General features: G+C 36.7%; 1 protein-coding gene across 4 annotated transcripts; it reads right to left on the bottom strand.

Annotated features, from left to right (window-relative positions):
* Positions 1 to 32: 32 nt before the first annotated feature.
* On the bottom strand, positions 33 to 10475 carry LOC115447742 (fibroin light chain). Of its 4 annotated transcripts, none has more exons than XR_005114097.1 (6): positions 10285 to 10466; positions 8624 to 8792; positions 7177 to 7918; positions 6354 to 6539; positions 5555 to 5742; positions 3908 to 5174 (listed from the first exon to the last, which is right to left on the bottom strand). XR_005114097.1 is itself a non-coding variant. In XM_037447743.1 (4 exons), exons 1-4 carry the CDS (start codon positions 10352 to 10354, stop codon positions 320 to 322), a joined length of 480 nt encoding a protein of 159 aa, XP_037303640.1. In that variant the 5' UTR covers positions 10355 to 10475; the 3' UTR covers positions 33 to 319. The 4 variants fall into 4 exon arrangements, 1 of the variants encoding a protein (XP_037303640.1); XR_005114096.1 differs by having other exon boundaries at positions 6378 to 6539; XR_005114098.1 differs by having other exon boundaries at positions 6436 to 6539.
* Between the last annotated feature and the right edge of the window lie 242 nt (positions 10476 to 10717).

The following is a 10717-nucleotide window of genomic DNA, read 5'->3' as shown; positions in this document are numbered from 1 at the left end:
AGATTTTTGACTGATTGAACTGAAATTATAGATTGGGGATAAAATTAGTTTGAACCTATAAGTACCGGGAAAATATGTAGCAAGACTTTTATCAAACAGTGGAATTTTATCCTGGAAAACACCTTCACGCGGGCGAAGCCGCGAGCAAAAGCTAGTAATGATATAATTATATACATTTAAAATTTTATGTTGTCCAAATTAGAATAAGTCTAAATTTATTAATAATATTTAGAATATCAAACCGAATACATATTTCGTTATATGGAGCCAAAAAGCATATTTGTTACAACATTCATGTATATTTTATTAGTATGTTTGTTTATAATTGAATTCTTTCGGCTGCCCGCAGAAGTGCTTTGTTGGCTGAGGCGGCGGCAGCAGATGCGTCGTACCCGCTAGCGACAGCTCTCAATAACTAAACAAAACACAAATTCATCACGTTGCTTCATTAAACAATAAAAGATAAATGATAATTTTAATAATTTTTGTAATTTTTTTTAAGAATTTAAAGAAGTTTTGAGGCATTTGTTGGGCTGTCAATTTCACACGACAAGTAACAAGTTATAATTAACAACTGTAAAAATATTGAGGTCTGTGATCACACAGACCGAACCGACACATTACCGATGATCAATTTCGGTAACTAAATACTACAAACAGGTTTGTTCGTCTCCAAACTTTAAGCAATAAATGACCTTCCATCAGCTTATGAAAATTAGATTAGCCTATGACGATGGCTTCGATTATCTGACTAAACTTTACACAATACGACCTCACCTTAAAGAAGGGTTTATAAAGTGAACCTACACACTAAGCTGGCTGAGCTGTTGGCTGATAAAATTTCCGATCATTTCGCGCCCCGCGGTAAATAATTTACGTGTGTTATATACTGGATGTCTCAGTAGTCAAAGTTGCGTTAATGATGAGATTTGTATTCGTCTGCCAAGTTTGAATTTGCCGCCCTCAAAATTCGACACCTGGGGCACGGGCCCTGGCTTGCCCCCCCCTAGATCCGGGGCTGCATAATATAATGAAGTAAAATAGCTAGGTTATCTAGAAAACCGACGAGCAGTAAGCTTGTTGCCTTTTGTGTTGAATGAATTAAGTAAACGCACAAATGAAAATTCCTGCTTTTCTAATCCCTATTTAAGACTAGCTGCTGATATGATTCTATTTTTGTGTAAGTTTACAGGCCGTGAATATCATAGTTGATCCACATATTAAAAATCACTGTTATCAGTGTTAAATAGCACATGTTATTTACAGAGGTGAGTTCTTTGCTTCAAAATCGTGATAAGATTGGCAAATCATATTTTTTATTTATAAAACGTGACATCTTTTACGCATGAAATAACGAAAAAAACGTTTGACACAATTCGTTTTCGAGTCTTCAAAAACACTCTCCTCAACATTATAAATTTTTAGATAATTTATTATTGAAGGCAGAAGAGGATTTTTTCTTTCTTTCTATATGACGTTTTGGAAGGTTTCTCTAAAATACTCACGTTAGATGTGGATTCTCCAGCTGCTTCCAGCACCTGAGCTACTGGTGGCAGCGACAGGGCGGTGATGGTAGCTCCTACATTGTTGCTGCGACTGTTAAACGCGTAGTAAAGGCGTTTGGCTGTGCAGTATTGTTCATGGATGAGGCTGGAAGACAAAATGTTCAATAATGATTTCTTTACGCGAATTGACATTAAAATAAAACTATTTTGCCCATTTGTATCATCTCATCACGCATACAATATAAGTGTGACTTAATTTGGCACACTTCGTTTCAGTTAATCTAGCATTAACAGAAACGAAGTATGCTAAAAAGCGCGTGCCTTTATAAAGCGGCGATAGCCTAGTTGGTTGTAAAACGGACTGGTGAGACAAATGTCCGCAGGATCAAAACACAAGGGTACCCACCTCTGACTTTTCTTAAATCGTGTGTGCATTCTTTGTGAATTATCATTTACTTTAACGGTGAAGGAAAACATCGCGAGGAAACCTGCAGACCTCAGTAATTATCTGTAATATTTTTTTTTGGGGAAGGGTAGTCTACCAAGCCGCACTATGCCAGCATGGTGGACTAAGGTCTAATCGTTCTCAGTAGTAGAGAAGGCTTGCCCAGCAGTGGCACGGTATATAATATAGGGATTTTATAAAGCATCTAAAAATATTTGACGAGGAGACTAAACTGCTAATCTGATTGTTATCGCCAGGTGTGCCCATAAATAGCAGCGATAGCATTTAATTCTTTCTTCGTCATGATACAACAGATTTTAAGGCTTTTTAATATATATTTTTACCAACCATAATAGTTTTCTACAATCATCATCACAAAACCCATCATATAGTTGTATATTTCCTCATATTCCTTTTTAGTTCCACAGAGCGTTGCGTCTGTACCAGATCTCACATCCGACAGAGAAAAGATCAGCGTTGAAACTATTGCAGAATCTTAGAGCTGTCAATCAAAAGGCGATGAAATATTTCTTTTATACGCACGAAAAGGAAAACAAACATTTTTGTAAATTTTCGATTCGAAATAGCATACCTGAGATAATCGAAACCTTGATTTACGCTCGATATGGCGGAATGTTGTCTTTAGTACATCGAAGAACTAAATGATTGATTGACTCCGCCCTAGCCGAATTTCGGCCACGACGGCCATTCTCTACGGAGATCAGCCAAATAGTATATATAGATATTATAGTGCACAAGTGTGTGTGCACTCTCTATTCTTTCACCCTCATAGTTCGGTGAGACGGCGATCCGATAAGACCGGAGAAAGATCAGGCACAGGATCAACAGTTTTACGTTTTTAACAGAATATAAGACATTAAAATTAAACTATTTTTCGAATTTTATCGTGGCCTTTGACTTGGTCAGCCTTCGTCTCTCCAGTGACTACGAAGGCTGCAAAGTCTTCGAAACGTCGGGAGAAAATTAAAGTATATAAACCGCGATAAAATTCGAAAAATAGTTTATAATGTCTATTATTCGCGTAAACATAAGAAATCATTAAGAGCATAAATAAGATCGGCGAAATGCGCTCTAGTTGCAGCTCTTAATTCTTCCAAGATGAAGTCGTGAGTTTGTTGTTTATTATTAATAAGTCGCAGCGGCGAAGGGTCCATATAATCCGACTCCTGTCAGCTTCCCTTTTGTAACTTATGTAAAATCTAATAATCATTAGAACTATTAGTTCTTGTATTAAGTCGTGTCGGGTTCCCTTTTGGAAATGTTCACCTTTCACCGATGATAAGCCAATATTTTCAGATTCGTTCGTTCGTGTTCGACCTGCCCGGGCCGGCGCTGTTCACCCGCCCTCCCTCGCCGACGGAACCCGACGACGATGAGTTATACGACAAGAAGGACATCAAGTATCTCAAAGAGTTGATTAAAAATCTCGGATAACGTTATTGTGTTTCTTTTTTAATTTAAATTAATGACTAGTTGATAAATGGCAAGTTTTGTCCCTTAATGGAACCTTACGTAGATAGTGATATGGGTATGAGAACTCCTCTAGCCACCTCTAACAGAAAAAGTCGTGGTGTTCTCTATGAATGAAGGGATAAGCAAGCTGCTTACCAAAGGTTAAGTAAGATTCGTGAGTGTCGATAGACAGTGGTATCATCCTAGAACTTTGAAGCACTGTGGGGTACGACACTGCACCTTGAAACAATATTATACCTATCCCGTAATATTTAGTTATTACACAGCCTACAATGCCTTTTAAACCGGCAAACAATTCTTGTTGATTCGCCGGTCACAGCTCGGTGTCATAAAATGCGTAAAATGGCGATCCTGGTTTACAGAAGTTGTTGTGTGGTTGTGACGGCGCGATAGTCTTTAAAAAAGCGCCATTATAAATTCTAAGGGCGCCATTAAGCTTACGTTATGCAAATAATACAATTAATACAGTATTATCCTTATTTATTTCGACGACATATAAATACCCGGGATAACATTTTGCTTAAATTCTTTATACATAAATTTATCCAATACAAGTAAAAATAACGCGAATTCTAATTAATTTAGACGGCTTAATTATAATGTCCGTTTCAATAATATTGTTATATTTATCCTTATTCATTTTCTGTACAATTACGTGCAAACAAAACGAATATTTCGTCGAAAATTTTAAGTTGCGTCGTAGTGGGCGCGTTTGAACGCTTCTTCAAGACGCAAGGTACACGCACAATGCACATAGGCGCTGGAGAGGGATGCTAAGGGGTCCCCCCATCCGTAACAAATCATAATAAAAATGAACGAATGACAATGGGAACTATCGACCATAGAGGTTTTATTATTATTTAGTATGTACAAATACCTTTTACTAAAAAAATTCAAAATAATGATGTTATGTAGTACCTACTATAGTGTGTAGATTGCAGTTGCATCTCCCTAAATACAATTTTGGCGACGCCTATATACACGCATATTACAAACCATATTGTATATACACATATTGCAAAAGGTCGTAGTCAAACGCGTAAGAGCACAATTAAGTTTTTTTTTTATAAAATCAATGTTAGTTAACACGTATTTCAACGGGCAAGAAACGCCTGTTCTACCTCGCCAGACAGAGAGCGTGGCTTGTAATATAGCACGCTGAGAACTAAAGTGACCTAGCCTAAAATTTTTATATTTTCTGATTTTGTTTAAAAACGTGTGGTACTTTTTTTAATACCTTGTGTACTCTTGTATATTATTTCATTTTAGTAAAAAGCCAATTTCTCAGACTTCTTTATCAAGTTTTGGGGAGATATCATTAAAGGAACCAGTATGTCCAGAGCACGCGGTCACCACTCGAAGTGCATATCACACCTAGCCACGCTCTGTCTGGCGAGGCTTGACGGAGCCTTTATTATTCAAGGTTTATCTACCGCCGTATGTTAAAATCAAACCTGTAGTAGAAAATGGTCGCCACCAGACCACACGAAGCGATCACAACGAAAACTATCATTATGTTCAGAAGTGTATGGTCATCGCACGGGTTGTGGTAATCAGTTCTTCTAAAAGAGCAACTAGTCATATCTTCACGCCGACGCTGTCTCTTATAGTGGGTGGTCACTTTACCATCCATAATGGTCATTTCGGTAAAAACTTCTCGCGGGCTTTTCAAATGGACATTTACTTTGGCGCCTGATGATAGTTGCTTCCGTATTTTGTTAGTTAAATTCCTGCAATATAAATTATTTATTTGTTTGCTGACAAATACAGGGTTGTTTTGGGAAAAATTCTAAGATAGAAGATATATTAATCAATTGTAATAATAGGTAATCTCAGAAAGTATTACATACAGACAATATTTATATATTTTTGCATTACGTATATCGTGTATTTAGTAGCGAAATTCCATATATTTCGGGGAACAATTCTGACTGAATTACATTTACATATGTTCGACATTAGGTTAGAAATATGAAAATCACTAGGGTAAGTAATAAATGTACATATATGAACTTGTCAGATTTCGACACATGTCTAGGCGGGAATGTCTTCTTCGTTAACTATTCTCCCAGTGATAAGTAAATGAGCATTATTTAAAAGATTGTATTACCAAAAAAAATATTTTCTTTCCATTTCATTGTATCGACGCAAAATTCTAGTATAAGCGGTACGAATCATTTTAATCGCCGTAATTATACTATTCTTGTATCGTATATCATTCAAAATATGTTGAAGCGTATTGGTCATAATCTGGTTGTTTTCTGGCTCCAGAAATATGGAGTAAACGTCACCCATAGCCTAAAACAAATACGTGTTTTCATTACAAAATGGCGCAATAAATACAGACTTACAAAAAGCGGCGTTTTGAATGTTTACGCACAATTTCGTACATTTGCACTATTAAAAGATTTTTTGATTCTATAAGTTGAAGTTGGGGAAGTATGAAATCTTCGTGAATTATTTCTTGTATTAGCAAAGGAAAGCAGCTAGAAGAAAGCTACATATCTAAGAAATCTCTATGAGAATATTGGAGCATTTAAGACCTCTGCCTATGCATAAGCGGCGATAGCCTAGTTGGGGTGGAACGGACTGCCCAGACGAATGTCCGCAGATTCAAATCCCAAGGGCACACATCCTTAACTTTTACTAAAATGATGTGTGTATTATTGGTTAATTATCGCTTGCTTTAACGGCAAAGGAAAACATTTTGTGAAAACCTGTATACCAGAGATATTGTCTATAGGATTTTTGAGGGCGTGTGAATCTGCCAATCCGCACTAGGCCAGCGTGGTGGACTAAGGCCTAATCCCTCTCGATCTACTATGTTCCTCTCCTCAAAGACCATTGCTCAGCAGTAGAACAGTATATAATATAGGGCTAATATTATTATTATATTTGTTATATTAGACCTAAGCCAAGCATTAGCATCACACCCCAGTATCTCCTGTTAACATGAAACCTTTGAAGATCCATGACGATAGAAAATTATACCCCGTCCAAACATGTGAGGCTTGCTGTTGTAGAATTCTAGCGTTGTTTTCGTCCATATTTGCGATGAACACCCTTCCGTCCGACTTTTTAAGTGATTCCAGCGCCTGTAACAAACAACTGCTGGTACACATACACAACATCATGTATTTATCCCCGAAGGGGTATGCTGAGGAGCCCAACCAGGGCACCCACTTTTCGCCAAGTGTGTTCCGTCCCATGATCTGATAGGGGGCGAGCCTGTCGCCATATTGGGCACAAATTCCAGACTTCGGGCTGATACTGAGCAGAAAAACTCAAATATCACTTTGCTTGACCCAGGTTTCGAACCCAGGACCTCAAAGCGCTGTCGTACCGCGCATGCAGTACAACTACGCCACCGAGGCAGTCTGCAACAACTGCTGGTGGTGGGATATATTTTATATCCATCCAGATAACGACAACCGTATAGGTGTTGCAACCGCCATAGTGGCACACGTAAGTGCTCCGCGTTGCGGGATCAGCCTGTGTGTATTCGGTTCCATCAGCCGACATAATTGTGTCAACTGCCGTGGGGTAATCATCTCTCGTTGGTCGATTTATTGTTGGACTCCATTCCACTTACCATCAGGTGCAGTGGTCACTTTGTCTTGCACATATAAAAACACTGCAAAAGGATAGATGTATCGAAAGAATTTCGGTACCGAAACTCCTTCGGTCTCTTTTTGTACATGGCGATTAAAGACCTGTTAAAAAGTGTCTTACCTCAGTAAAGTTACATCCCCTCTTGAGGGATTCATGACATTTTACAACTGTATAAGCAAATTAGTTCTCGTCAAACAGAGCCGTGACTTCTCGTTCAAATTTTTCACTATATGCTGCATTATCGGAGACGACAGCCACTCTAGTCCACCCAACACTCTTCAAAAACTCCACCAACGCAAGTTTATAATGGTCGCATTTAGTCATTGTCACGTAATTATGAATTTTAGAAATATTTTCATCATAACACGGAGCTTGATACAGCATAATCGGCACCATAATGTCGTAATCGATTTCTAAAGGTTTCGCCGTCACAACGGCTAAAAGATCTTTTTGATATATTTCAATGTCACGTTCGCAATGAGTAGAAAATTTTATATCATTTCCAACATAATGTTTGGAAACCTCATTCGGCTCGTTGTCGGTACATATGAGTATAACAAAGTTGCTTGCTGCCTTTTCTTCATGCTTTTCAACGTGACTTTTGTTAGGAAAATTTAGGACGGCGTTGTATAATTCATGATAGTTCTCTACATTTTCACTCATTAGTTTTACGGAAGGGAACGAGAATTTTTTGATTGTATTATTATTGCAAATTATATTTGAAGTGTTGAGTTTTACGACGCAAGCTCCAATTTTATACTGAGAGTAGTTTCTGTCACCTCCATATAATAAATACTGTGAAAGGTTATCGATATCAAATTTATAGAAATCAGAAACATTTAGGTTAACGATGTAACAATTTCTGAAAAAAAGAAACACAATTGTACAATAAAGATACACTTACGTCTTTTGTCCTAGAACGGGAAGAATGTTGGTCCATTTCTTGATGTGTGATACGGTCCATTAAATTCGAGTCTCCGGACTGATGGTGTGCAGGAAACCCAATATCACTTTACCCAACCCTGAATTAGCACCCGAGACCTTAGAGCAGAGGTTCCTGGACTCATTTTTCTCATAGACCCCTTGCAAAATTTTGCAGGAATACTTATTTGGGTTTCGCAGAGAAAGTGAATTATACCTGCCTAGCCATTACAGGAGGTTATGTTGGAGTCACCGTGCCACTACCGACCCCTATCACTATCTGCCTACATTGATAGGTGAAGTCAAGCCAACATTTTAGTACTTTACTATTAAACTTGATAAATTTTCGTGGACCCCACTTATGAATTGTGGATCCTCATTTTTTGGTCACGTCTACGTAGACCCCCATGAAGTCTCCCGTGGATCCCTGGGTGTCTACCTGGACCATTCTGGGAATCAATGCTTTAGAGGGACCTTAAAATTCTAAGAGTTTTACTGCGCACGCAATTCAACTACACCACTGAGCAATTAACAATCATAATGTTTTGATTAAATATCAAGAGTAAAACAGCCAATCATCTAAGATATAAAAACATACATTAATTTCTATATGAATCATGTAACATAAAAGATATAAGTTACTTACGGGAGCACCGTGGTTGCTGCAAGAAGTCCCTGGACACCTCCAGGACATATTTCATCAATAACTTCAACATCATCGGAGAATGTTTTAAATTGATTAATGTCTTGAGAGTCAGATGTATTAAGAAGTAAAATGTGTTTCTTATCTTTACATTTCTGTTTAAAGTTTTCAGCTAAAATAAGATAAATGGTTTAGAAATATATTGACATGCGAATTGCGTTGGCAACATATATAGTACAGTAATCGGCAATAAATTACTGGTGGTAGGTCTCTCATATGTGAGAGTCACCACCAGGTACCACTGCAATGTCTATTTTTGCCTCCAAGTAACAATGTGTAGGCACTGTGGTGTTCCGGTTTGAAGGACATTGTAGCCAGTGTAACTATTGGACATAATGAGACTTAATAGTGTATGTCAGGATGACGAGTGCAGTGGAATACCAAACAATACTTTGTAATCGAAGATGTTAGATAGTGTTTCTACTGTTTATGGGCAGTCGTATCGCTTACCATCAGACGAACGGCAAGCTCGTGTCGTCATTCAAAGTAATAAAAAAAATATTATTCATTAGGTATAGAAAGAAATATTTGTAAGATTCGGATAATTTAGCATGCAAACAGGCCCGAATTCAAAAACGTTACTTAGTTTAGTAAAGAGCAATGCTATGATAATAAGTCTGTTTCTTAGTGCTTTCAGCATGACAGTCTTCGCAATGGGGCGCTGTGATTGGCTGATATTGAAATACAACTTTGCTTCAGTTTGCTGTTAGATAAATCTGAGCAAAGCCAAAGAAAACTATGAGTGACAATACTTGTTCTGTAGCACTGTGCATACTGCATACTCATAAGTCATAGTATTGTTTGTGAATACAGGTTTTACATATTTTTTTCTTTGTTATAATAACTAGATTCTTAGTAGAAAATTACAATCTAGTATAAATTCTAATCTACTAACAAGCAATACAATTCCAGCTTCATTTTCTACGTTTTAAAAGTAAAAATGTAAAATAGTGTACTCAGACCTGTGTGACGTTTCTCAGTAACTTCTCGATTTTTTTTAGTTATGCTTTTATGTATCTTAAAAATATACAATCATTTATGTATATCTTCGTACTATTATTAAGTAACGCATTGTATACTTAGGTAGTTTGATTCATTACACGTCGGTTAGTAACAAGGCCCACTGTTCATATGTTTGCTACTTTTTGTGTTGTAATGCAAAAACATACTACAATTTTTGGTTAGTTCTTTTATACTTAAATTTTACAATATGTAGCGATATGTTTCAATTTAATCAAAGGTATTATATTAGTTTATTATATTATTTATTATATATTATTATATATTATTTATTATATATTTTATTATATTATTATATTATATTAGTTCATACGTTTTCAATAAAAAAATCAATCAATTCGTACGTAACACATTTTTTTGTTTAACAAGCTGACTTAAAGGTCTTTGTTCGCCTGTTTGTGCAGCACCTACTTTAAAATACTTCTTCCCTCCTAGGCCGCGGTCTATATGGCCTATTGATAAATATAACACTAGTTCTAGGCCAGTTCTAGTAGTTAGTAGTTCAGCAGTTCTATCGCTCCGATTCATTGTTAATAGCGCAGTGCAATGCTTTGTTATTGTTGTTAAATATGAGTGTTATCTACCTTTAGTACATTTTGGAGCTAATCCATCTGCAGCGCACAAAAACAAAATTATTAAACTAATAACATACATATTTGAGTTTTACATTTGTGTTCACTTCTAGTTACATACAATAACTGAACGGAATGTTTATTTAATTTTGTTGAGGAAACATATTTTATATTCAGTATCCTCATTTGGATGACTTTTAACAAGTGACACAATACATTATAATTAATAATATGTTGTTTTAACTTGTATATATTTTACTAGCTTCTGTTCGCGGCTTCGTCCACGTGTAAAGGTTTTCTAGGGATAAACGGCTCATTTATATTTGTAAAGAATACAAATATCACTTTTTAGACAAGTCAGAGGTATATGTCCATGGGTTTTGGACCTGCAGGCAGCCTTTCGTCTCGGCCAATCGTTCGAAATAAATTAACTATGAAATAAAAA

The sequence above is a fragment of the Manduca sexta genome, chromosome 7 (genome assembly GCF_014839805.1).
Source record: "Manduca sexta isolate Smith_Timp_Sample1 chromosome 7, JHU_Msex_v1.0, whole genome shotgun sequence".
NCBI classification, from domain to species: domain Eukaryota; kingdom Metazoa; phylum Arthropoda; class Insecta; order Lepidoptera; family Sphingidae; genus Manduca; species Manduca sexta.
This window is presented reverse-complemented; position numbering and strand designations above follow the sequence as displayed.